The 27,713-nt window shown below is 46.7% G+C and overlaps 1 protein-coding gene across 5 annotated transcripts in view; it reads left to right on the top strand.

The window, feature by feature from the left end:
- MYH11 (myosin heavy chain 11) overlaps nucleotides 1-27,713 on the top strand; it is a 156,729-nt gene that overhangs the window by 21,070 nt on the left and 107,946 nt on the right. For all 5 annotated transcript variants that reach the window (XR_010152284.1, XM_055078622.2, XM_055078625.2 and 2 more), the window contains exon 3: nucleotides 13,173-13,329. Coding sequence is in view for 4 of the 5 variants with exons in the window: in XM_055078622.2 (XP_054934597.1) it covers nucleotides 13,173-13,329 (157 nt within the window). In the remaining variant the exon portion in view is untranslated. The remainder of the gene's footprint in view (nucleotides 1-13,172; nucleotides 13,330-27,713) is intronic.

Raw genomic sequence — 27,713 nt, 5'->3', positions numbered from 1 at the left:
GAATGTTCCCCTTATCATAGAAAGTTCTGTTGGACTGCTTGGACTAGATGATTGGGGCTTGGAGTGTGATGTTGTGGGGCACAGGTCGCCAGACTGATGAGCAGAGGTCACCCAACCCGGCCTATGTCTATCTCTTCTCTCTGAAAGGCCCTGCTCACCCTTGAGCAGGTTACCTCATGCCTCTGAAGCTTTGTTTCCTTTTCTGTAAAATGGATGCAAGAATAGTGCCAGCCTCTTGGGAGCTGGGCATAGTGGCTCATGCCTGTAATCCCAGCACTTTGAGAAACTGAGGCAGGTGGCTCACTTGAGCCCAGGAGTTTGAGACCAGCCTGGGCAACACAACGAGACCCCATCTCTGCAAAAATAAATTAACCAGGTGCAGTGGTGCGTACTCATTATCCCAGCTACTCAGGGAGGCTGAGGCAGGAGGATCACTTGAGCCCAGGAGTTCAAGGCTGCAGTGAGCTATGATTGTGCCACTGCTCTCTAGCCTGGGTGACAGAGCAAGACCTTGTCTGTTTCAAAAAAAAAAAAAAAAAAATAGTAGCAGCTTCATGGAGTGGGTTACTCTAAATAGAAAGCACTTAATACACTTCCTGCTACATCTTAAGTGCAGGCACTGAAAATGTTAAGTGTTACTAGATTGGTTTTGCTGTGGTCATGATCACTTTTGATTTTACTAGTAAGATGTTCTTCTTCCATCACTTGGCATCCTTCTGTCCCTTTGGTCCTTGTCTGTACATTTTGCCAAATGAAAATTACAAAAAGCCCCTTGTCATCTCTAAAAATGTCCTGCACATTTTTTTCCTAATTAGGAAACTAAGACACGTTCACTATGGAACACTTGGAGAGTTCAGAAAGCATAGTGAACACAAAACAGAAAAATTAGTCCTTAACCACAGATGCGGTGCATTCTTTGTCTCTTTGTGAGCATGGTATCTGTTTACATATTTAAAAGCCTATTGGGCACACAGTTTAGTGACTAGCTCTTTTTTCCATTTGGAAATGCTCAGTGTTGACTTGTGTAATATATCTTAGGAAGCCCCAAAGATACCCCTTATAAGGGGTAGTATAGAATCTGTCATGGGGATAGGCCATTTTTCCACTGTTCTTATAGATATTTCAGAAGGAGTTAGAGTGGCTTTTTAAAGAGCCAAATGGTAAGAGTGAGCAACTGAGCAACTCATAACTTTTTTTTTTTTTTTTTGAGATGGGGGCTTACTCTGTCTTTGAGGCTGGAGTGCAGTGGTTCCATCGTAGCTCAATATAGCTTCCAAGTCCTGGATTCAAGCGATCCTCTCACCTCAGCCTCCTGAGTAGCTGTGGACCACAGGCGTGCACCACCACACCTGGCTAATTAAAAAAAAAAAAAAAAAAAAACTTCTGTAGAGACTGGGATCTCACTATATTGCCCAGGCTGGTCTCAAACTCCTGGCCTCAAGCCATCTCCTGCCTTGACTTTTCACGGCGCTGGGATTACAGGTGTGAGCCGCTGTGCCTGGCCGTAACTATTAAATATGTCCTCCAATCCAAGTGCTGTACCTTGACACATTGTATTTTATTTAACACAGCATCCCCTGAGTTAAAAATGTTTTCCCCTTTTAGGGAAGGAAGCTGAGGTGCAGTGTTGAAAATGTATCTTTACTTTCTTAAGTAGGGGAAGTCTCTTGTCTGTGGCACTGTTTGTATGGAAAAATTATTGATCTGGGGCTGTTTGTATGGTGGACATTTTCTTTTTCTTTCTTTCTTTCTTTTTTTTTTTTTTTTGAGATGGAATTTCACTTTTGTTGCTCAGGCTGGAGTGAAGTGGAGCGATCTTGGCTCATTGCAACCTCCAGCTCCCGGGTTGAAGTGATTCTCCTGCTTCAGCCTCCCGAGTAGCTGGGATTGCAGGGATGTGCCACCATGCCTGGCTGATTTTTGTATTTTTAGTAGAGACGGGTTTCACCATGTTGGCTAGGCTGGTCTCCAACTCCTGACCTCAGGTGATCCACTTGCCTCGGCCTCCCAAAGTGCTGGGATCACAGGCCTGAACCACCACGCCCAGCCAGTATGTTGGATATTTCTAAAGAGGCCCGTCTGTAGGGAGCTAGAGGGAAAATTGGACTCTTTGGGGCCCAGATCTTCCATCTAAGACGTATCATCACCATCTAGGGAGTTTCAGGACAGGCCTGTGTGTTCACCTCACCTGCTGTCCTCAAATAGAAATCAGAAAAAAAAGGGCGTATGAAGGTCCTGAGACCCAAAATATCTTCTGACAGCAGATTAAAAATAAATGAATCAAAGCTTCAAATTCCTGCTATGCTTCTCTGGACAGATTAGATTAAAATCCTTTCAGCCTTGTGATGATGGCCCCGCTCTTCTCTTGTTCCTTTCTGGTCAGTTTAATTGCTTAATAGAAACCGTCGTCCATGACGGAGAAGATAAAGAAGGAAAGGGGTTGGGGTGGGGGAGCACAGTAACTTACTCTCCCAGCCCATAATAGCAGCATGCATGACTCTTGTTAATAGGCGGGTAGTGAGGTGATGCCAGGTCCGTGGTCTGGCATGCATGACTTTGCCCTCTGTGATGAAGATAAACTTTCTCCTCCGTTCTGCAAGGCTCGCCTCAAACGATGCGCCCTTGAGAAGGTTCTGGCAGACCTCTTGTGCTCTTGGATCTAGAAGAGTCTATAGAAGCCAGAGGAGCTTTTCTCCTTATCTTAGAGATGCAGGTTCTGGGCTCAGCAATGTCCAGCAGTCTACCTAAACTGCTGAAGACCGTTTGGGGCATACCTGGCGGGGAGCATGGCTTTGATGCCTGGTCCTAAGGGTCCCTTGGTCTTCTGAATACTGTCTTTTGGCTGAGTTCGTCTGCCTCGAGTTAGTTCCTTCCTTCCTTCCTTCCTTCCTGCCTTCCTGCCTTCCTGCCTCCCTCCCTCCCTCCCTCCCTCCCTCTCTCTCTCTCTCTTTCTCTGTCTGTCTTTTTGTCTTCTTTTTTCTTTCTTCTTTTTTCTTTTTCTTTCTTTTGAGATGGGGTCTTACTCTGTTGCCCATGCTGGAGTATAGTGGCATGATCTCAGCTCACTGCAACCTCTGCCTCCTGGAACTCAAGGGATCCTCTCTCAGTCTCCTTAGTAGCTGGGACTACAGGCACATAGCAGCATGCACGGCTAATTTTTTTGTGTTTTTGGTAGAGGTGGGGTCACACCGTATTGCCCAAACAGATCTGGAACTCCTGAGCTCAAGCAATCTTCACCCCTTCGGCCTCCCAAAGTGTTAGGATTACAGGCATGATATTGTGCCACTGCACTCCAGCCTGGGTGACAGAGTGAGACTACATCTCAAAAAAAAAAAAAAAAAAAAAAGATGAGGATGCTGAAGCTCAGATGTGCTCAGTCCCACCACTGGAAAGTGGGCAGAGCTGGGATTCAGACAAGGTCTGTGTGAGTCCAGGGCCAGGGTGACTACCTATGATTAGTAGCAAATGACTCTTGGGGTAATAGGCTTAGAGCAGGAGGTGATGGTCGTGGGCTGGAGCAGGAGGGGACAGTGCCAGAGGCCTTGTTAGCTTTGAGGTAGACAAGCTTTAAGTGCAGAGCAAGAAGGAATTGAACCTCTTATTATGATTCCTTGAGCACCTAACTAGGTGCTAGACTAATGATTACAATCTGCTAACACAGAGGAGTGATTTTTGTTTTTAAATTGAGTTAACTTAATATATCAAAAAAAGAAATCTGTTTCTGGCATTGCTCGAAAAAGCAGAGGACCTGACACTGCAGAATGCAGAGTGCGAGTAGCAGTCCCTGTGAGATGGGTTTTATGCTCTGCTTTTCCACAGACCCCACCACTCCCTGTCGTCTCCCAGGCCCTGGTAGCCATTGACCGTGGCACCTCTTTTGTTCACTCACACACGCCCTGCTTCACTCATGCCTTACCTGCTTTGTCTCTGTAGACAGTGGGACCCTCCACCCTATACCAAACCTCTGGGGTTGGGAAAATCATGATCCAGAGCCAAGGTGGATGGGCCGCCCTGCTCATTGGAACTCCAAGCCGAAGTCCCCGACCCATGAACCCCAAAGGACATTTTTCCAGTTCTGGTTCTGCTTCTGGAATGCCCAGGGGGTCAGGAGAAGCCCTCCTTCCAAACTTTAGCAGGTGACAATTTTTCTGCCGTAGAGACCTGGCCCAGCAATCTTAGCCTACTCTGGAAGCAGTGTCCACCTGGGGACACAAGGAACAAGCAGATTGTGAACAGAGGCCTCCTGGGTGCCAGCCACTGCACTGGTCCCTAGAGGGTAGAAAGACACTGTAACTGGAAGCTGCCCTTTGTCAAGCCCCAGGAATTAGCCCTTCTGATCTTTTTTTTTTTTTTTTAGGTGGAGTCTCGCTCTGTCACGCAGGCTGGAGAGCAGTGGTGTGATCTTTGCTCACTGCAACCTCCATTTCCTGAGTTCAAGCGATTCTCCTGCCTCAGCCTCCCAGTAGCTGGGATTACAGGCACATGCCACCACGCCCAGCTAATTTTTGTATTTTTAGTAGAGAAGTGGTTTCACCATGTTGGCCAGGTTGGTCTTGAACTCCTGAACTCAGATGATCCTCCCACCTCCGCCTCCCAATGTGCTGGGATTACAGGCATGAGCCACTGCACCCAGCCTTCTGATCTTTCAAGTCATTATTGCTTCAAAGAACCTCCTCCAGTAATACAAGGATAATCTATGCAAAGACCTCAAGAGAATATTTAAAAATAAGTATGTATCGGCTGGGCGCGGTGGCTCACGCCTGTAATCCCAGCACTTTGGGAGGCCGAGGCGGGCGGATCACAATGTCAGGAGATCGAGACCATCTTGGCTAACACGGTGAAACCCCGTCTCTACTAAAAATACAAAAAATTAGCCGGGCGCGGTGGCGGGCGCCTGTAGTCCCAGCTACTCAGGAGGCTGAGGCAGGAGAATGGCGTGAACCTGGGAGGCGGAGCTTGCAGTGAGCCGAGATTGTGCCACTGCAATCCGGCCTGGGCTAAAGAGCGGGACTCCGTCTCAAAAAAAAAAAAGTATGTATCACAAAAAGCAGCCCTCTTCCCTGGAGGCAAACATGATTCACAGGTTCATGTATGTACACACACACACACACACACACACACCAAACATAAGAAAAAGTCACTCCTTGTATGTTTTGCAGTATGATTTTTTTCCACTTAACCCTACCTTCTAGTTTTTTCTGTCTGTTCATAACTATCTAGTCAGACTTAAAATATGTTTTTGAATAGGTAAGACATGCAAATATGAAATAAAATAGTGTATAAGGGAATATAGAACTTCCCCCTTCGTTCCTATTTCTCACCCTTCCAGTTCCCCTTCTTAGAGACACTGTGGTTGCTGGTTACATATGTAGCCCTCCAGTCATGTTATTTATTTATTTATATTATTTTTCGAGATAGAGTCTCACTCTGTCACCCAGACTGGAGTGCAGTGGCATGATCTTGGCTCACTGCAACAGCCCCCTCCCAGGTTCAAGCAATTCTCCTCCCTCAGCCTCCCAAGTAGCTGAGACTACAGGCGTGCACCACCACACCCAGCTGATTTTTGTATTTTTAGTAGAGAGGGGGTTTTGCCATGTTGGCCAGGCTGGTCTCGATCTCCTGACCTCAGGTGATCCACCTGCCTCGGCCTGCCAAGGTGCTGGGATTACAGGCTTAAGCCACTGTGCCCAGCCTATTGCTTTTTTTGTGATAAAGTCTCACTCTGTCACCCAGGCTGGAGTGCAATGGTGCGATCTCGGCTCCTGCAACCTATGCCTTCTGGATTCAAGCGATCATCCCGCCCCAGCCTCCTGAGTAGCTGGGATTACAGGTGTGCATCACCACACCCAGATAATTTTTGTATTTTTTGTAAAGATGGGTTTTTGCCATGTTAGCCAGACTGGTCTTGAACTCCTGACCTCAAGTGATCCACCCACCTCAGCCTCCCAAAGTGCTACAATTACAGGTGTGAGCTGCTCCATCCAGCCTCCAGTGATGTTTTATACACATGCAGCCACATAGAGAGCCCCTCCTGCACCCCTCCAAAATGGCAGCACAGGCCCCGGCTGTTGTGCGTCTCAATCTCTGCATCTAACTGTGTATTTTGGCCATTCATCCATGGTAGTAGAGAGAGGGCCACTGCACAGTCTTCTGCTATAGGGATGAACCATAATGATTAAGCCTGTCTGCTATTGACAGGTATTTAGGTTTTTTCTAGTCTTTTTGCTCTTAAAAGCAAGGCTGCAGCAAAAGCACGTGCTTGGTGGACCACGTCTGTCTCTAGGTTGGGTATTTAGAAAGCTGTGATATTGCACTGCAGCTTCATAAAGAAGCCGTGATTATCCATCACTTTACTGAGGAAGCTCAGGGGTAGGTCTGTATGCACAAGTCAGGCAGGTGATAAGGCAAAGCCAACACTCTGCCCAGGCCTGTGTGTCTTTTTTTTTTTTTTTTTTTGAGACCAAGTCTCGCTGTATCACCCAGGCTGGAGTGGAGTGGCACAATCTCAGCTCACTGCAACCTCTGCCACCTGAGTTCAAGCAGTTCTCCTGCCTCAGCTTCCCGAGTAGCTGGGACTACAGGCACGCGCCACCACACCTTGCTAATTTTTGTATTTTTAGTAGAGATGAGGTTTCACTGTGTTGGCCGGGCTGGTCTCGAACTCTTGACCTCAGGTGATCCACCCACCTTGGCCTCCCAAAGTGCGGGGATTACAGGTGTGAGCCACTGCACCTGGCCATCCCTGTGTGTCTGAAAGCCAGTGTTCCTTCCACTTCCCTCCCTTCCCTCCCTGTTCCTCATTTCTGCTGCAGGCCCTGGGAGCACCCCCTGCTCAGGGCTCTGTGGCTGACCATATAAAGCGTCAGAGAAAAACTGGAGCTGCTTCCTAATACGGTCACAAGAGGGAAATCCTGGGCCTGCAGCTGGGACTTGCTGGTGGCACAGGGCCCATGAGATGCCGGCTGGGACACAGGAGGCTGGGATGTTGAAACCTCTGAATTTAACCAGCTGGAGAGGGGCTCGTGGGGCCAGAGAGGCAGAAACACAGCCAACTATGGTTGAGCTGGGTCGAGGTGAAGGAGAAGTAGCTGAATGATGTGGGAGGAAGAGCCAGATGCTGAAGCCCCACGGCCCTGCCGTGAGATGTGCGGCTGCCTGCACCAGTCTTACCTTCACTCCATCGTCATACCCTGGCTTGCTTAGAAAGCTTTTACAGAACTCAGCAGAGATTCAGATCTACCTGGAAGTATGGATTAAATGCTTGTTGTGTGCATGGCACTGGGAGAGATGTCCCAAACAAAGAGGATGAAAGTCATATTCCTCTTTCAGAAACTGGCGATGGAGTTGAAAAGGCAGTGTGGTCCTTCTTTTTAAAAATTCATTTTATTCTTCTTTTTTTTTTTTCTTTGAGACAGTCTCACTTTGTCACCCAGGCTGGAGTGTGGTGGCATGATCTCGGCTCACATAACCTCTGCCTCCTTGGTTCAGGTGACTCTCCTGCCTCAGCCTCCTGAGTAGCTGGGATTACAGGCATGCGCCACCACAGCCAGCTAATTTTTGTATTTTTAGTAAAGACGGGGTTTTGCCATGTTAGCCAGGCTGGTCACAAACTCCTGACCACAAGTGATCTGACCTCCTCGATTTCCCAAAGTGCTGGCATTAAAGGTGTGAGCCACCATGCCCGGCCTCTTCCTTCTTTTTAAAAATTCCTTTTATTCTTTTCTTTTCTCTATCTCTCTTTCTTCCTTTCTTTCTTACTTTCCTTCCTTCCTTCCTTCTTTTTTTTTTTTTAGAGTCTCACTCTGTTGCCCAGGCTGGAGTGCAGCACCATGATCTCAGCTCACTATAACCTCCACCTCCCGGGTTCAAGTGATTCTCCTACCTCGGCCTCCCGACTAGCTGGGATTACAGGCGCCTGCCATCATGCCTGGCTAATTTTTGTATTTTTAGTAGAGACGGGGTTTTGCCATGTTGGCCAGGCTGGTCTCGAACTCCTGACCTCAAGTGATCTGACCTCCTTGGCCACCCGAAGTGCTGGGATTACAGCTGACTGCGTCTACCCTGTCCCTGGCACTGTGCGGGGTGCAGGAGATACAGTAGTGTGTGGGTCACAGTCCAGGAGGTAACATTTAGGCAGAGCTCTAAAAGAGGAGAGGGAACCAGCTGGGAAGATGAGGGGAAAAGTGTTCCAAGTGGAGAGAACAGCATATTGAAGGCTCTAAGGTGGCAAGACTTTCCCTCTCGTGAAATGAAGGGAGTATAGTAAGAGTCACTAAATAACATTGATTGAGCACCTACTACGTACCAGCCGCCATGCTAAATGCTTTTCGAGCATTATCTCGCAGCACATCTATGAAGGGCTTGTTCGTATGCCTCCCTGTTTTGTAGATGAGGATAAGTGAGACTCAGAGAGGTTAAGGGACTTGCCCAGGGTCACACAGCGCAGAAGTAGCAAAGTGAAGGTTCAAATTAAAGTACCCCCATACCCAGTTCTGAGCCCTTAGCCGCTGCCCTTTACTGCCTCCAGGTCAAGGGCTTGAGTGAGGACAGGTTGGGCTGTAAATGATACCTACATTCAAAAGGGGCGTGGCAATGGACATGGCCCCAGAGGAGCTGGAGACGGAGTCGAGGCCTGAAGGAGGGTGGGGCTTGATTGACCTTTGTTCAGGTGACCACAGACTGGGCGCTTCTCTTTGGGAGGCTTGTCCTGGGGACAGGGGACACCTATTGAACCGGACATGGCCCCTGGCCTGGCTCAATGCAGTCCACTGAGTACCTACTGCCGCCGTGCAAGGCCCCCAGGTCATGGAGGTGAAGTCAGGCTGTCCCTGCTCCCAGGAAGCTGTATCATTAATTTATTCCCCTGGCATGCATTTAGCAAGCATTTAGTTAGCACCTATTCTATACCAAGGCCTGTGCTGGGACTGAAGAGGAGAAAGGGGGTTCCCCGGACTCAAGGCACTTGCAGCTGGTGTTTGCAGGATGGGTGGGAGGGTCCTGGGTGATGGAATGGGGAAGAGGGGTGTCCAGGCAGGCAGCCCCCCACTCCCAGCCCCACCAGGCTGGATGTTGCTCCTGGGCCCCGCTTACCTCTCACCCTTGCTTCGCTTCTCCATTTCGGTCCAATGGAGCTGCTTATACCAAGCTGCTTATAGTTCACCCCCACGGACCCCGTGTGCTGTTTTTCTGCCCATGTCCCTGCTTTGTCTTGAGCTGGTTAACACCTTGTTGTCCTTTAAGACTCAGTGCAGGGAATACCTCCCCACCTGGAGGTTTCCCTGACCACCCCCAGTGTGGGTTAGGGCCTTCCCTTCCTTGTTGCTATCATTCTCTGTTTTTACGACGTGTTTTAATGTACTTGTCTCCCCCTCTGATTTAAGTTCTTTAAGAGCAGGAGCTATCATTGATTTCTTTATCTCCAGCCTCTGACACAGATGTGGTATATAGTAGGTGCTCAGTAAATGGTTGATGGCTATTTAGACAGGCATATGTTGACTCATTCATGCTCCTTTTAGGGGATGGTGAGAACCTCTGTCTCCATCAATCCTGTTTCTTTCCTTTTTTTTTTTTTCTTTTTTTTTTTTGAGATGGGGTCTCCCTCTGTCACCCAGGCTGGAGTGCAATGGCACCACCTTGGCTCACTACAACCTCCCTCCACCTCCTAGGTTCAAGTGATTCTCCTGCCTCAGCCTGCCGAGTAGCTGGGACTACAGGCATGTGCCACCATGCCCTGCTAACTTTTTGTATTTTTGGTAGAAACAGGGTCTCACTGTGTTGCCTAGGTTGGTCTTGAACTCCTGAGTGTGAGCAAACTGCCCTCCTTGGTCTCCCAAAGTGCTGGGATCATAGGTGTGAACCACTGCGCCCAACAATCCTGTACCTTCAAAGAATATTCCTCTGCAGCACACCCAGACATTACATACCATTGTCCCTGAACGGACTGAGCCCTGGGAGGACCTTCCCACTCTCTCTTTTTCTTTCTTTTTTTTTTTTTTGAGACAAGGTCTCACCGTATCACACAGGCTGGAGTGCATGGCACAATCACAGCTTACTGCAACCTCAACCTCCCAGGCTTAAGCAAACCTCCCACCTCAGCCTCCCAAGTGGCTGGGACTACAGGTAAATGCCACCATGCCCAGCTAATTTTTAAATTTCTTATAGAGATGGGGGTCTCACTGTGCTGCCCAAGCTGGTCTCAGACTTCTGGGCTCAAGCAGTCTTCCTGCCTTGACCTCCCAAAGTGCTGGGATTACAGTTGTGAGCCACCACACCCAGCCAGACTTTCCCACTCTCTAATTGGCTCCAGCCCTTGACTAAAAGCCCCTTGAGGGCTGGGATCCTGTGTTTTTTTAATGTTCTAATGTAGTCCCAGCACCTTTTGCATGGCATCTGGGACATACAGAATGAATGAATGAATGAATGAATGAACGAACGAACGAACAGTAGTTTCTGTTTCTGTTGGATGGGCTTAGGCTGGATAGCATAATGGACCATGCTCATACCTGGGGGTGGGCCAGGCTGGGCTTGGTGCTGCCAGGATCTTCTTTGGTGACCTCGGTCAAGTCACTTAACCCTCTGTTGCTTGGTTCACCCTAGCTGTAACTGAGAGATGGATCTGTGGTTCTCCCTAAGTCACTTGCAGGGAAGAGGATACGCTTTATGGCCATCAGAGTCTTAGGCAGTACTGATGTTTATCGTTTGGGGAAAGCAGTTCCTGTGAGACGGGTTGGAGCCTGTCTCCTGAACTGTGACCTCAACCATGGGAAAATCTAGTATCCAGTAAGGAAAAATCATGACAATAGTGCCTTACCATGTACAGCATGGCGGGACTCGCCTTGTGCCTTGACTCCTCCGTCCCTGATCTGATTATTTTCAGATGCTCCTATTCACCCAGTAGGAGAGGACTGCTATTTTTTAAATGGTAAAGTGCATATAACATAAAATTTACCATTTTAAACATTTTAAAGAAAACAGTGCCATTAAGTGCATTCACAATGTTGTACAGCTATCAATTTCAAGACAGGGTCTTGCTCTGTCACCCAGGGGCTAGAGTGCAATGGTACAATCATAGCTCACTATAACCTTGAGCTCCTGGGATCAAGCAATCCTCCTGACTCAGCCTCCCAAGTAGCTGGGACTACAGGTGATCACCACCATGGCCAGCTATTTTTTTTTTTTTTTTTTTTTTTTTTGTAGAGAGGGGGTCTGGCTGTTGTTGCCTGAGCTGGTCTCAAACACTTAGCCTGAAGCAATCCTCCCACCTTGGCCTCCCAAAGTGCTGGGATTACAGGCATGAGCCACTACACTTGGCCCCAGAGCATTTTTATAGCCTCAAAAGGAAACCTTATACCCATGAGCAGTTCCTCCTCATTTCCCGCCTCTTTCCAGCCCCTGGGAACCACGAGTCTGTTTTCTGTCTCCATGGCTTTGCCTACTCTAGACACTTCACATAAATGAGAGGATAGAGTACGTGACCTTTCGTGCCTGGCTTCTTTCACTAGGCATATTTTCAAGCTTCATCCACTTTGGAGAGCTCATGTCAGTGTTTGTCTCTGTTTTGCAGATGGGGAAGGTATTAATGATCAGGAGCAGGCGCTGTGGGGTAAACAGGAGTTCTAGTTCCCAACTTCCCTCCAGCTGTGTAACCTGGTGACAACCTCACCACGCCTCGCTTTGCCCTCCTGTCAAACAGGCGGTGGGGAAATCACTGTTACCGAGTAGTTGTGAAGATGCCATGAGGAGATGCCTCTGCCATCTTCTAGAGACTGAGTCACTGGGGTTTCTTCTTAGATATGGACATTGGGAGGTCCCAGAAAGAGATCAGAGGGTGGTGGGAGGAGAGAGAGCTTGGAGGATTATTACCTTTTCCTCCCTCCCTCCTGGACCACAGTTTCGGCAGCTGTGTTTCTATATGACTGCGGATCCCTCTGGACAGCCCCTTTTTAGGGGTGTGTGGCTTTCTATGCCTCCAATGTTCAGTTAACGACATTCCCTCACTGGCTGGGTGCGGTGGCTCCCACCTGTAATCCCAGCACTTTGGGAGGCTGAGACTGGCGCATCACCTCAGCTCAGGAGTTCGAGACCAGCCCGGGCAATATGGTGAAACCCTGTCTCTACAAAAAACAAAATAAAAATTACCTGGGCATGGTTGTGCACACCTGTGGTACCACCTACTTGGGAGGCTGAGGCGAGAGGATCACTTAAGCCCAGAAACTCAAGGTTGTAGTGAGCCAAGATCACCCCACTACACTGCAGCCTGGGCGACAGAGCAAGACCCTGTCTCAAAAAAAAAAAAAAAAAAAAGTAAACAACATTCTCTTCTGTTCTTGCTCTTCAGACTTAACTGCTCCGGTCACTGGTTGGGTTTCTTTAATTCTGCACACATATCTGTAAACACTTTCTTTATTAAATGTTCTGAGTTAATATCTTAAGCACACTGTTCATTTTCTGTGCCACCTGTTAAATGATGAGCATTTAATACGATTGTCAGCATCCAAAAAAGATCCTGCGTACTGCTTAGTTTGGTGCCCAACACATAGTAAGTGCTCAATGAACGGTGGCTGTTATTTAAGCCAGTGAGGTCCAGGGAGGTACAGTGGCAGCTCGGAGGAGTGGAGCTGAGATTTGAACCCAGAGCTCTTCAAAACTCCACAGTTTGGTCAGGTGCAATGGCTCACACCTATAATCCCAGTGCTTTGGGAGGCTGAAATGGGAGAATTGCTTGAGCCCAGGAATTTGAGACCAGCCTGGGCAACACAGTGAAACCCACGTCTCTACAGAAAATATAAACATCAGCCAGGCCTGGTGGCGCCCGCCTGTAGTCCTGGCTACTCAGGAGGCTGAGGTAGGAGGATCACCTGAGTCCAGAAAGGTCAAGGTTGCAGTGAGTCATGTTCACACCACTGCACTCCAGCCTAGGTGACAGAGTGAGACCCCATCTCAAAACAAACACAAAACCCCCCACAGTTGCAAAATAAAACATAGGCAGCTTGGAAACCCACTCTCGCCCTTTCTCCTCTTCCCACGTACCTGGAATATCAGTGAGGCCCAGGGTTTCCACTAAGACTCCAAGCTCCAGTTTCCCCATCTCTAACATGAGAATATTGAGTGCTTCTGTGCGATCTGTCTACCCTGGAGGTGGTCTGGAAGTAAGCTGGGTTCTCTGTCTGCAGACGTACTCTGGCCTCTTCTGCGTGGTGGTCAACCCCTATAAACACCTGCCCATCTACTCGGAGAAGATCGTCGACATGTACAAGGGCAAGAAGAGGCACGAGATGCCGCCTCACATCTACGCCATCGCAGACACGGCCTACCGGAGCATGCTTCAAGGTGAGTGAACTCAGGGCTGCACGGGGCCAGCTCCAGGGAGCCCCTCCTGTCCTGCTTGTCTGCAGTTCTTGCCAGGAATGTGGAGTTTGGCAGGCACTGCGAGGGACCAGGAGTTACTGTGGCTGAAAAAGGGAAAAAGCAAAAGGAACATCTGTGTTTGCAGCCTGGGAGGGTGAGGGAGAGCCAAGAGCTTGGGCAAATACGGGCATGGGCCCGCTCCAGCTCCAGCTCCGGGGCTCGCTGCCCAAGGGCCCTGTCGGGCCAGCTGTCTGCAAAGGATGGAAAGAGGGTGGGGAACAGCCCTGGGGCTGAGCCATTGTGGTCTGTGTTGACACCTACCTGTCCCTCAACCCCTGTGGGACTGTGGGTAAATATCTTTTCCTCTTCAGCCTCAGTTTCCTCATTTGTCAAAAGGGGTGTTAGTCTCTATCTTGTAGCTTCTTGTGAAGATTGTTAATGCTGGTTTTTCCAAACTTAAGACTTGTGCCTATTACTTTCATGTTTATACGTTATTATTTTTACTATTGTTTTATTATTTTTGAGACAGGGTCTCACTTTCTCGCCCAGGCTGAAGTGCAGTGGTGCCATCTCGGCTCCCTGCAACCTCCGCCTCCTGGGCTCAAGCAATTCTCCTGCCTCAGCCTCCCAGGTAGCTGGGACTATAGGTGTGGACTGTCATGTCAAGCTAATTTTAAAAAGGTGGTTTTTTTTGTTTTGTTTTTGTTTTGTTTTGTTTTGTTTTTGGAAGTGACAGGATCTTGCTATACTGGTTGGTCTCAAACTCTTGGCCTCAGGTGATCCTCCCACTTTGGCCTCCCAAAGTTCTGGGATTATAGGCATGAGCCACTGCACCCAGGCCTTCTCACCTTCTATTTAGAACACTTTGGAGCCCCTGAAATAGCCACCCCCAAGTCAAACAGAGGGACTAGGCAGTTAATGCAAACAAGTGTACCAGGTCAGGCGAAGAGTACAAGAAACTCGAAAACTCACACCCCCTCTGAAAGGGCACCAACAGGTGGGAACCCAGGGATCTGAGTTGGGAGTTGAGAGGAGCCCAATTCTGGAAGTTCTTGAGGCAGGAATCCAGGTGTGCCTGAGAGATGCCACGACCCCGCCCCCAAGGTAGAGGGACTCAGGTATAAGTGCCCCAACTTTCTGACAGTTAGCCAGACTCCACAGGTAGGACCAGAACCTTGGCCCTTCTAGGCAGGGCCTGCCATTACCTCCAAAGACCAGCAGGTGGAGCCTTGCAAGGGCAATCTTGGAGCTGTAATCTCAGGTTGTAAAGTGACGGCTCCTGGAGTCAGGTATCTGTCTTTGTATTAAACACACAAACACACACATTCTTTATGGTGTCCCTTGATGGAAGAGTATTTACAAAGTGGTTCGTGTACACCTTTGGGAAGCTGAGCATCACAGACCTCAGTGTTCCTATCATTTGGGGTGCTTTTGGTTGCAAGTAAGATAACAACTAACTAAAGTGGCTTAACCAGTAGGAGTTCATTGCCTCACATAACGGGAAGTCTAGTGGCTGATTTCAGGGTTGACTTCCTTGGGATTTTTCTCAGCTTCTTCCTCATGGTCACAAAGTGGTAGCCATAGTTCCAGATATCACGTTTTCATGTGATAATATCCAAAAGCATGAAGAAAGTGGAGGGTAAGGTTCTTTCCCTGTGTCTCTCTTTTTTTTTTTTAAGTCAGGTAGAAACTTGGTCATATGCTAACCCCTACAGCAATCACTGGCAGAGGGGATTGGAGTGTTTATGATTTGTTTGAACCATTCTTGGTTCTTTTTTTTTTTTTTTTTTTTTTTTTTTTTGAGACAGGGTCTCACTCTGCCCAGGCTGGAATACAGTGGCATGATCTGAGCTCACTGCAACCTCTGCCTCCCGAGTTCAAGTGATTCTCCCACCTCAGCCTCCAGAGTAGCTGGGATTACAGGTGTGTGCCACCATGCCTGGCTAAATTTTTGTATTTTAGTCGAGACCGGGTTTCACCATATTGGCCAGGCTGGTCTTGAACTCCTGACTTCAAGTTATCCACCCGCCTTGGCCTCCCAACATGTTGGGATTACAGGCATAAGCCACCATACCCAGCAATTCCTGGTTCTTTTCTGGAGCTGAGGTCCCACTAAGCACATTTTAATCTAAATACCAAAAAGAAAGAAAATTCTGTTAGCAAAGGAGAAGGAGGGGGAGCGACAGATGGGTAAGCATTTCTACAGTGCTCTGAAAAAATTTATTTGTAACTTGAAAAAGTCTTTAATATTGTATATTCATTCTAGAAAAACTTAAACATATATTTAAGTAAAAGAGAACTTGCTGGCACCTATGATTCTATCATCCAAAACTCATCACCATTAACATTTTGTTACGTGACCTTTCATTACACTAACTGAGCTAAATGGCATGAAATGAAGGAAATGTTTACTATCTGAAGATAATTCGTTCCAGAAAAAGATCACTTAAAGACCAAAGTTTCACTGTAGATAGTATGTGTGTGGAGGAGGGAAAGAGAGTGGGCAAAATATTTGACTGAGCTTGAAAAATGACATTGCAGGCCAGGCACAGTGGCTCACGCCTGTAATCCTGGCACTTTGGGAAGCCCAGATGGGTGGATTGCTCGAGGTCATGAGTTCGAGACCAGCCTGGGCAATATGGCGAAACCATGTCTCTACAAAAAATACAAAAATTACTTTGGTGTGGTAGCACATACCTGTAGTCCCACTTCTTGGGAGGCTGAGGTGGGAGGATCGCTTGAGACCAGGAAGTGGAGGTTGCAGTGAGCCGAGATCACGCCACTGCATTCCAGCCTGGGTGAGAGAGCCAGACCTTGTCTCAAAAGAAAAGAAAAGAAAACCAACATTGCAAATTATAAAAATAGGTTAATTTCAGCTTACATGTAATAAGAATTTTATTTTAATTACAAGTAAGTGCTAATTTGTAGATTCAGTATAAAATGAATTAGAGTGGGTGTGGGGTTTTTTTCTGTAAGTTTTTTTGGGGTGAGGGATGAAATCATGTGAGCATAAAACGACATCTTCATGTCATGCTTGACTTCTGCAGCCCGAGCTAAAAAGGATCATTCTTACAGATTTATTTGATGGGTCACCAGTTTTCCTAAGAGCTTCTTTTACTTCTTTAGTGTTTAAGTCTCTCAAAGCCCCTGTGGTCTTAGCGTTCATTCAGCTGTGAATTGCCCTGAATCTTTTTCTTTCTTTTATCTTTCTTTCTTTTTTTTTTTTTTTTGGATGGAGTTTCCCTCTTGGTGCCCAGGTTGGAGTGCAATGGTGTGATCTCAGCTCACTGCAACCTCCGCCTCCTGGGTTCAAGCGATTCTACTGCCTCAGCCTCCCAAGTAACTGGGATTATAGGCATGTGCCACCACACCTGGCTAATTTTGTATTTTTAGTAGAGATGGGGTTTCACCATGTTACCCAGGATGGTCTCGATCTCCTGACATTGTGATCTGCCCGCCTCGGCCTCCCATAGTGCTGGGATTACAGGCATGCACCATCACACCAGGCTAATTTTGTATTTTTAGTAGAGATGGGGCTTTACCATGTTGGTCAGACTAGTCTTGAACTCCTGGCCTCAGGTGATCCTCCCGCCTCGGCCTCCCAAAGTGGTGGGATTACAGGTGTGCACCACCACACTTGGCCCCTGAATCTTTTTTTTTGGCCTTTCCAAGGCCACTGACTTTGCCAGTCACTGCACCTTATTTTGCAGAGCTGCCACTTTGTTTTGTGTTCATATCATGATGGTGGATATTGATACCCGATAATTGGCAAGGTGAAGCCACTGAATCGTCAGAGAAGGAGGTTTCGGTGGAGTTTGATCGCTCATGTAGTCATTGAAGAATATTTTTGTGTTGTGGGGACTTTTGCTTTCCTAGACCAGCAGTCCCCAACCTTTTTGACACCAGGGACCAGTTTCGTAGAAGTCAGTTTCTCCATGGACCGCAGGGGAGAGATGGTTTGGGATGATTCGAGCTCATTACATTTATTGTGCACTTTATTTCTATGATTACATTGTCATATATAATGAAATCATTATACAACTCACCATCATGTAGAATCAGTGGGAGCCCTGAGCTTGTTTTCCTGCAACTAGACGGTCCCATCTGGGGGTGATGGGAGACAGTGACAGATCATCAGGCATTAGATTCTCATAAGGAGCACACAGCCTGGATCCCTCTTATGTACAGTTCACAGTAGGGTTGATGGTTCTATAAGAATCTAATGCCGCCTCTGATCTGAGAGGAAGCAGAGCTCAGGCAGTAATTGGAGTGATAGGGAGTGGCTGTAAATACAGATGAAGCCCACTACTCACCTCCTGCTGTGCAGTACCAGTCGGTGGTTTAAGATGCCTGCGCTAGACCACCTCTTAACTGTGAGGCAATGTTGTAATTGACAAGGACACCCTGTGTTCATATATTTGATTCCTCATGGTCTCTAGGTTTTAACACAAAATTGCATAGTCAACTCTCTTGAAACTACTTAGAAATGCTCACTTGACATGTAGTAAGCTCCAATAGGAAATGACTATCATGATTGAGCACAGCAGCATGTCTCCAGTCCTAGCACTTTGGGAGGCCGAGGCAGGAGGATCACTTGAGGCCAGGAGTTAGAGACCAGCCTGGCCAACATAGTGAGCTCTTGCCTCTACAAAAAAATAATTAGCTGGCCACAGTGCATGAGTCTGTAGTCCTAGCTACTCTGGAGGCTGAGGCAGGAGGATGGCTTGAGCCCAGGACTTCAAGAATGCAGTGTGCTATGATTGTGCTATGGTACTCCAGCCTTGGCAACAGAGTAAGACCCTGTCACGAAAGAAAGAAAGAAAATGAAAACCGTGAATATGCACATCCATAAAAGATAAACTCTTAATTTAAATGTTAACCAACACCTGCTATGCCCTCGTCTATTTTGGCATGACCTGGTGCTTTCTGGCAAATCATTGATGGTGGACTCCAAAAATAAAAAGAATCGGGCACGGTGGCTAACGCCTGTAATCCCAGCACTTTGGGAGGCCGAGGTGGGGGGATCATGAGATCAGGAGATCGAGACCATCCTGGCTAACGTGGTGAATCTCCGTCTCTACTAAAAATACAAAAAAAACTAGCCAGGCACGGTGGCAGGCGCCTGTAGTCCCAGCTACTCAGGGGGTGCTGAGGCAGGAGAATGGTGTGAACCCAAGAGGCGGAGCTTGCAGTGAGCCGAGATCACGCCACTGCACTCTAGCCTGGGCAACAAAGCGAGACTCCATCTCAAAATAAATAAATAAATAAAAAATAAAAAGAATGTCAAAAATAATGGAGAAAAATTTAAGCTTGGGAAGAATTCTGTTCATCTGCTTAATTTTTTCTCCATTCCCAAGTAGGAAATTGGTTTTTGTGAAGAAACATGTAGGCCCAGTGTGTTGACTCCATTGATAAATGGCACGATCTCATTCTGTTAAGTCACTGGGCTGCGATCCACACTAAGCTTACCATGAAGGTGGAGAGAGAAAGCTAGCACATGTGGCTTCTTCCTTGAGTTCTTCATGGAAAAGATGGGGTGTGAAAAGGCGGGATTGAGGAGGGATGGGTAACACACATGCACTGAATATAAGATGAAGCATTGCAGTTGTGTCACATAGACAGTAAGTTCCTGAGGACCTATAAACTCCATCCTTCTTGCATGTTCATCATTGTATCTCCAGCACATTTTCTGGTGCCTGGCACATAGTAGCTGCTCAGTATTTGTTGAATCAATGAATTATTAGAGTTATTTATAGAAAAGAACCTACCAGGGTCAGGATGGATGGGGTGGGTTATTTGAGAGAGGTGGGGCTTTATAAGCCTCGAAGAATGGTTTGCTAAGGTGAGAGAAGGGGGCAGGGATGGCTTTCTAGCCAAGAATAATAAAAGCATAAATGTAGGGGTGAGAATGGGTATGATGAGTGTGGGAGGAGCTGGTTTAGAGGGGTTGACTAGTATACTGTGGCAGGGAGCTCAGAGCCAGAGCTCAGCCCTTTGCTGCCTCACAGGAGTTGGGAAAATGGGAGGGACTTTCTAAGAGATACTTCACAACATGGCACCCTCCCAAATGGAAGCCAAGCCCCTTGAGGGTACGGGAAGAGAAGCTGATATTTAAAATATGTATCTTATATCTGCATATGCATAAATTATGTCATGTTTATTTTTTAAATTCTCCCCTCCCTTTTTTTTTTTTGAGGCAGAGTCTCGCCCTGCCACCCAGGCTGGAGTGCAGCAGCACGATCTCAGCTCAGTGGTATGATTTCGGCTCACTGCAACCTCTGTCTCCTGGGTTCAAGCAATTCTTGTGCCTCAGCCTCCCGAGTAGCTGGGACTACAGGCACACACCACCATGCCTGGCTAATTTTTGTATTTTTAGTAGAGATGGGGTTTTGCCATGTTGGCCAGGCTGGTTTCAAACTCCTGACCTCAGGTGATCTGCCCGCCTCAACCTCCCAAAGTGCTGAGATTACAGGCATGAGCCACTGCGCCTGGCCGTGGTTTGTTTTTGGAAAGATGATACATACAAATTCAAAAGGTGAACTTCTCCCTTCAACCTTTGTGCATTAGACCCTTATCTTCCCTCCCAAGAGACAATTATGGTTTCTAGTGTATGAGGTTTTCTCCTAGAGATATTTTTGCAAGTATAAGCAAATAGGTATCTATTTTCTTCCCTAAGATTTCCCTACAAATACTAGCATTCCATATATATACAGTTCTATATTTTGCCAGAGGGTGTTACATATCAGCGCATGTAGGAATTCCTTGTTCCTTTTTTAAAAAATTGGTTTTTATTTTTGTTAAAAGTATTCATGCAGATGGCTTAGAGTCAAGTAATTTTTGAAGGCTTGTTAAGAAAAATAGCCATCCTCTGCTACTTCTCAACTCCTTTAATTGATTTTTTTTTTTTTTTGGTATTTACCACCATATCTCTGAAAACAACACTTGATCATTGTGCTGCTATCTTAATTTTGTTTTCAATTTTAGGTATCATCTATTGACTTTCCTCCATGAAAGATGAAATTTAGCTCATTCACCCCCTGGATTTGCCCCTATTTCCTCATTCCAACACACATGCCTTATATCAAGAGTCCCAGTATAATTTTATCTTAGTTTTGACAAACTCAGTGTTCAGAGTTTCCATTATTATGACTATGTAATGCTATCTAGAGTTTACATTATTATGATTATGTAGATGTTATTCGAAGCTGAGCTTTGCACTGCTTTGTGACTATTTTTCTTCTTTCTGTATGACTTTTCTTTTTCCTGGAGTTAGCAATTGCCTTTTTTTCCCCCAATCTTGTTTTCCATGTACTTAACCACCAATTCTGCCCCCAAATCTCTTTCTAAATGTGTTAATCTTCTTTTAATATGTCCAGACATGTATTGGTTATCATATTGATATCATCTCCTTGAATGTGATCTCTACTATAGCCTTCTGATCTGCCCTGGCTTTCTCTATAGCTAGTAACTGTCATATAGGATCTTTTTCACCATCCTTGAAATTCCCCTTAATGCTTTCATAGTGGATTCCTTGTTTCCCAGTTTTCATGTCTTCCTCTTTCTTGCTTTACTCTCCTGCTTAAATCAAGCACTTTGTCCAGTAGCTTCTCAAGAAAGAATGTACGTGATCTTGAGGCATTGAGAACTTCCATATCTGAGAGGCTTGATGCTTCTCTAACACTTAAAGGATAGTTTAGCTGGGTTTAAAATTCCAGGCAAGAAAGTTGTTTTCAGAAAGTTATAAATAACTTTCTTGCCTGAGCTTTTAAGGCATTTGTGTTGTTGCCTTCTAGTTTCAGTTTTGAGAAGATGAAACCCAATCTGATTCGTGTGTGTGTATGTTTGTGAGTGTGTGTGTGTGTGATTATATTCACCTTCCTGGCTGGGAATATTCTTGATCCTTTGTACATGACCAGTTTTTGTTTTTCCTCCTTCTCTGGAAGCTTTTAGACTGTCTTTGTACCCCTATTCAGGATGATGGGACTTGCTATGAGTCCATTTTTATTTGTTATCCTGGACACTTAGTGGCCCAATTAATCTATAAACTTGTGTCCACAAATTCTGGGAAATTTTGCAAATTATTTCCTTGATGCTGTCTTTCTCCCTGTGTTCTCTGTTTCTTTTTCTTAGAAGTCTTTTTATTTCCATAATGGAATTCCTAGACCAATCCTATAATTTAAATCTCTTTCTCTTGTCATTTTCATCACTTTAATGTTTTTAATGGTATTTTCTGGGCACTTACCTCAACTTTTTTCCCTAACCCTTCCATTGTGTTTTAAATTTCTGGTATATATTTTATTAAATTCCAAAAATTCTATTTTATTTTTAAATGTTTCTTTCATATGATATTCTTTTTCTGTGGATGCAATATCCTGTTTCTCAGAGGATATTTAATGCAGAGTCTATTTCCTCCAAGATACATATTTTCCTAATTGTTTTAACTTCTGTCTGTCATATTAGTGGATTTCTTCAGATGTCTTGGGATTCTTGGCTATCCATTCATCTTGGATGCTTTAGTGCACAGGATACCAAATTGTTGATGGAAGCTCAGAGCTTATAGGATGGGCTTGCTGATGTGCTTGGCTATAATATGAAAGCGCTGGGCTACCCCATTAGGACACTTCTGTTTCGTCTTTCAGTCTTTTGTTCATGGGCTACTCTGATTCTTCAGAGAAGGTTTGTAGAAAAATCTTCTGCCTGGAGGTTAAAGATTTGTCTAGGATCATTTTGAGGGTCTAGTTGAAAAGAAGCTGAGGGTTTCAAAATGTGCAGTGAAATTTGTACATTACCTTCCTTCTTTCAGTATGGTTCCTGGTGTCCCCCCAGGACGGAGACCCTCTGTTTAACCCTCACCAGAGACTAAACTCACCACCTTCTGTGGGGTTTGAGAAGAGCAGTCACTTGGCTTCAGGGAGTGCAGAAGATATGGGAGGGGTCTAACAGTGCCTTATATTTGACCCAGTCCTTATGTTTTTGTCTCCTCCTTGATCTTTTCTTCCAGAGGCCCCTGGCATTGCCAGTTTCTGAGGTTTGGGGCAGAAATGGGGAATTCGGTGTTGAAATTAGGTCGTTTCTCACCTTTCCTCACTGCTCACCTAGACTTTTTTCTTGGTACCTTTTTTTTTTTTTTTTTTTTGAGATGGAGTTTCACTCTCATTGTCCAGGCTGGAGTGCAATGGCATGATCTCGGCTCACTGCAACCTCCACCTTCCGGGTTCAAGTGATTCTCCTGCCTCAGCCTCCCAAGTAGCTGGGATTACAGGCATCCGCCACCACACCCGGCTAATTTTTGTATTTTAAATAGAGATGGGGTTCAACCATGTTGGTCAGGCTGGTCTTGAACTCCCGACCTTAGGTGATCCACCCAACTCGGCCTCCCAAAGTGCTGGGATTACAGGCGTGAGCCACGGTGTCTGGCCTTTTTCTTGGTACTTTTCAACGCTTATCCCATTTTCTGTCTTCCAAGATGGCTTTGCTGTTCTCCCCTCTCTAGTTCTTTTTAAACTGCCTCATGTATTTTTACAGTTTTTGGTTTGTTTGTTTGTTTTGGGGGGATGGAGTTTCCCTCTTGTCACGCAAGCTGGAGTGCACGATCTCTGCTCACTGCAGCCTCCACCTCCCAGGATCAAGCGATTCTCCAGCCTCAGCCTCCTGAGTAGCTGGGATTACAGGTGCATGCCACCATGCCCAGCTAATTTCTGTATTTTTAGTAGAGACGGGTTGGCCAGGCTCGTCTCGAACTCCTGACCTCAGGTGATCCACTCACCTCAGCCTCCCAAAGTGCTGGGATTACAGGCGTGAACCACCACACCCGGCCTTTTTCCCCCTTTTTTTTTTTTTTTTTTTTTTTTTGCCTTTTTCCCCTCCTTTTGTGTGGAGAATGGGGTCTTGTTATATTTTCCAGGCAGGTCTTGAACTCCTGGGCTCAAGCTTTCCTCATGCCTGTGCCTTCCTAAGAGCTGGGATTCCAGGCATGAGCCACCATGCCCGGCTAAACTGGTTCATGTATTTTTGGAAAGTCTTTTACAGTTATTTTAGTAAGGTTTAGGAAGGAAGAGAGCTAAATGCATGCACTCAGCCTACCATCTTCTCATGGGAATTCTCTCATGCCTTCTTTTACAAAGAAGCGATAATAATAATCATGGATTTTTATTATATGCTTCCTATAAAGCTCAGGGCTTTACAGAAATATTCTCAGTTAATCTTTACCACAAACCTACAAGGTGGACAGGACCAGATTAGGAATTTTAAAATTAAGCCCTTGAAACTATTAAGGTGCAGGCATATGTCATCAAAAAAAAATTAAATTATAAAGTAAAGAAGGCTGACAAAATTGTTTTTGTTTTTGCTTTTTTTAGAGACAGGGTCTTGCTCTGTTGCCCAGGCTGGAGTGTAATGGTGTGATTATAACTCACTGCAGCCTCAAACTCCTGGTTTCAGCAATCCTGCCTCAGCTTCCCAAGTAGCTGAGACTACAGAGATGCACCACCATGCTCAGCTAATTAAAAAAAAAAAAAAAGTGTTTTTTGTTTGTTTGTTTTGAGACAGAGTTTCGCCCCTGTCACCCAGGCTGGAGTGCAATGGCACGATCTCAGCTCACTGCAACCTCCACCTCCCAGGTTCAAGTGATTCTCCTGCCTCAGCCTCCTGAGTAGCTGGGATTACAGGCGCGCGCCACCATGCCCAGCTAATTTTTGTACTTTTAGTAGAGATGGTGTTTCACCGTGTTGACCAGACTGGTCTTGAACTCCTGACCTCAGGTGATCCACCCACCTTGGCCTTCCAAAGTGCTGGGATTACAGGCATGAGCCACCGTGCCCAGTCTTTTTTATTTTTGAGACAGGTTCTCACTTTGTCACCCAGGCTAGAGTGCAGTGGCACAGACACGGCTCACTGCAGGCTTGACCTCCTAGGCTCCAGTGATCTTCTCACCTCAGCTCCCCAAGTAGCTGGGACTGCAGCCACGCACCACTACACCCGGCTGATTTTTGTATTTTTTGTCGAGACGGGATTTCACCATGTTGCCCAGGCTGGTCTTGAACTCCTGAGCTCAAGTGATCCACCTGCCTAGGCTTCTCAAAGTGCTGAGATTACAGGTGTGAGCCCACTCTGCGTAGTGAAAAAACTTTTTTATTTTATTTTATTTTATTTTATTTTATTTTATTTTATTTTAGAGATAAGATCTTACTGTGTTGCCCAGGCTGGTCTCTCATTCCTGGCCTCAAGTGATCCTCCTGCCTTGACCTCCCAAAGTGCTGGGATTATGGGTGTGAGCCACCGTGCCCAGCCTAAAGTTGCTATTTTTCCCATGATGTTTATCTTCATGGTGCTTATGAAATGGCAACTATGGCGTTCTTCCTTCTCGTGCATGCCTGTGTGGTTGTGCCCTCAGCATATGCTTACAAGGTTTATTGGGTGATCCAATGCTAGCCTCAAGAGCTATTATTAGCCCCCTTTTACAACTGGGAAAACAGACTCAGAGGAGTGGAGAACTTGCTGCAGATTTGTTAAGTGTCAGAGCCAAATATACACTTGGATTATCCTGACTCCAAAGCCGGAGCCCTGCTGGTCAGTCGGTGACACCGGGCAACCACAGGGATCCCCCTCAATCCCACGGAAGGCTGTCTACTGTCTTCATCTCAGAGTGTTGACAGCTCAAAGCTTAGGAGGCTGGAGCTGAGTTCAATAAAAGAACGTGATGAATAGGAGAAAAGCGCCATTAAAGCCCTCCAGACAAGAACCACTTTGGAGCCCCTCCATGGGTCCCTGGGGTGTAGGAGGGGCAGGAAAGCAGATAAGATTCCATTCTGAGCCTCTGCACTTGCCCTATGCAAGATAGCCACAAGTAATGTTTTGTCCACACCTCATTAGCAACAAATGGCCACGCTCAGGGGATTAAAAAAAGAAATAACAGCCAGCCTTTATCAGCTTGGGGCTCTTGGCTAAGTCCTCTCTAAGCTTAAGACAACTCTGCGGGTGGAGTGATCCAAACGACTTTCTCCACTTTGCAAGTTCCCACACTCGGCTGTATCCTTCTGCTTGAGATTGGCAGCCCCCTGGGGGATGGTTCCTGCTCACCCAACTCCCCTGAGGCTGCTCCCCAGTAGAGGCAGAGAGAGGAAGGGCACTGATGTCCTCAGGGCCCCTGCAATAGGTCAGGACCTGGGTTCACTGCTCCATCAATCCCACATTGCTCAGCCCTCACTAGCACCACACAGGGTGGGTGGCAGCCTCCCTGTTTGATCGATGGGGAAAACTCAGCACACCTACTTGGCCCCAGAACTGAGAGTCAAACCTGGGGACCCAGCTTCGCTGCCCTCAGAATGTTACTCTTCCCTCCTAGGTAGCATGGTATAGATAGTGTAGTATTCTTGTCCCCATATAACGGAAGAGGAAACTGAGGCCCCCAGAAGGCTAAGGGACTAGCATAGGCCTTGTGTCTTAGCCTGTTAAGGCTGCTATATCAAAATACCATAGACTGGGTGGCTTTTAAACAGATATTTGTTTCTTGTGGTTCTGGAGGCTGGGAAGTCCAAGATCAAGCTTGGTGTCTGGTGAGGGCCCAGTGCTGCCTTCTCGCTGTGTCTCACGTGGGGGAAGGGACCTGCTAGCTCTCTGGGTCTCTCCCCCAATGAGGATTGAACCCCCATGATCTCATCACCTCCCAAAGGCCCCACCTCCTAATATCATCACTTTAGGGGTAAGGATTCCAGCATATGAATTTGAGGGAGACATGAGCATTCAGACCATGACACCTTGTAATCAGAAAGGGGTTAAATATCCTTGGTTGAATATCCTGTCCTGCCGATTCAGAATCACTGCTGTCTATAACCTCTTCCCTAGATCACTATTTTGGATGATGATGATGATGATGATAAAGATGATATTAACGGCAATTACCAAGCTCTTAAATGTGCTGTGGGTAAAACAATTTTAAGCTCTTTCTGAATCCAGTCTCTTTCAGTCATCTTCATGCCCTTGAAAGGTCTGGATTTTTGTCGATTTCCCTGGTGAGGAAACGGGCCCTGGGGGCCGAGGTGATAGGGTGGAGCCAAGAAGTAATTCCCAGCTGTTTCTCTGCAGAGGCAGTGCTGCTACAAACACATCTCCAGGAAGGGGTACAGCCAAATGCTTCTCTGTCTCTTGTGGGTTTTGCAGTGGCTGTCAGCTATGTGTCTGGCCTGGTTGGGAATGATGGGGGACTGTGTGTGGGAATGAGTGGCTCTGTCTGGCTGGCTCAGTCTTTACAGAGGTGCTAGGAGTATCTGTTTGGTGCTCTGACTAATCATGAAAAGTTCACGTTTTTATTTTTATTTTTGGTACCCATGGTGCATTACAGGGAAGGGAGACAGCAAAGGAGAATTATTTGTTATAAAATAGTAAATATTGGCCAGGCACAGTGATTCACACCTGTAATCTCAGCACTTTGGGAGGCAGAGGCAGGCAGATCATCTGAGGTCAGGAGTTCGAGACCAGCCTGGCCAATGTAGTGAAACCCCATCTCTACTAAAAATACAAAAAATTAGCCAGGCATGGTGGTGGGCGACTATAATCCCAGCTACTCGGGAGGCTGAGGCAGGAGAATCACTTGAACCCGGGAGGTAGAGGTTGCAGTGAGCCGAGATTGCCCCACTGCACTCCAGCCTGGGCAACAAGAGCAAAACTCCGTTTCAAAACAAAAACAAAAACAAAAACAAAAACCGTAAATATTAAATTGAAAAAGAGACATACTTAAGGGAGTGAACTTGAAAAGCCCCAGCTGACACTTGGCAACACCTTCCTTGTTTGTTTTGGGCTTTTTTGAGACAGAGTCTCACTCTGTTGCCCAGGCTGGAGTGTAGTGGTGTGATCTCGGCTCACCTGAGCCTCAGCCTCTCCAGGCTCAGGTGATCCTCCCACCTCAGCCTCCAGAGTAGCTGCATACAGGCATGCACCAGTACAACTGGCTAATTTTTGTATTTTTTGTAGAGATGAGGTTTTGCTATGTTGTTCAGGCTGGCCTTGAACTCCTGAGCTCAAGCAATCCACCTACCTCAGCCTCCCAAAGTGCTGGGATTACAGGCGTGAGCCACAGTGCCTGGCCAGCACCTTCCTTGTTAAATTGCATGTGTCAGCCACCTCCCTCGGTGTCCTCCCAGCCTCTGGGCAGTCTGGCTCCCCATTCCTTTCTTTATCCAACAGCATTTTTTTTGTGAGACAAGGCCTTGCCCTGTTGCCCAGGCTGGAGTGGAGTGGCACACTCATAGCTCACTCCAGCCTCCAACTCCTGGGCTCAAGTGATCCTCCCCTCTCAGCCTCCCAAGTAGCTGGGACCACAGGCGCAGATCATCACGCCTGGCTAATTTTTTGATTTTTTGTAGAGATGA

Source organism: Pan troglodytes, chromosome 18 (assembly GCF_028858775.2).
Source record: "Pan troglodytes isolate AG18354 chromosome 18, NHGRI_mPanTro3-v2.0_pri, whole genome shotgun sequence".
NCBI lineage: Eukaryota > Metazoa > Chordata > Mammalia > Primates > Hominidae > Pan > Pan troglodytes.
This window is presented reverse-complemented; position numbering and strand designations above follow the sequence as displayed.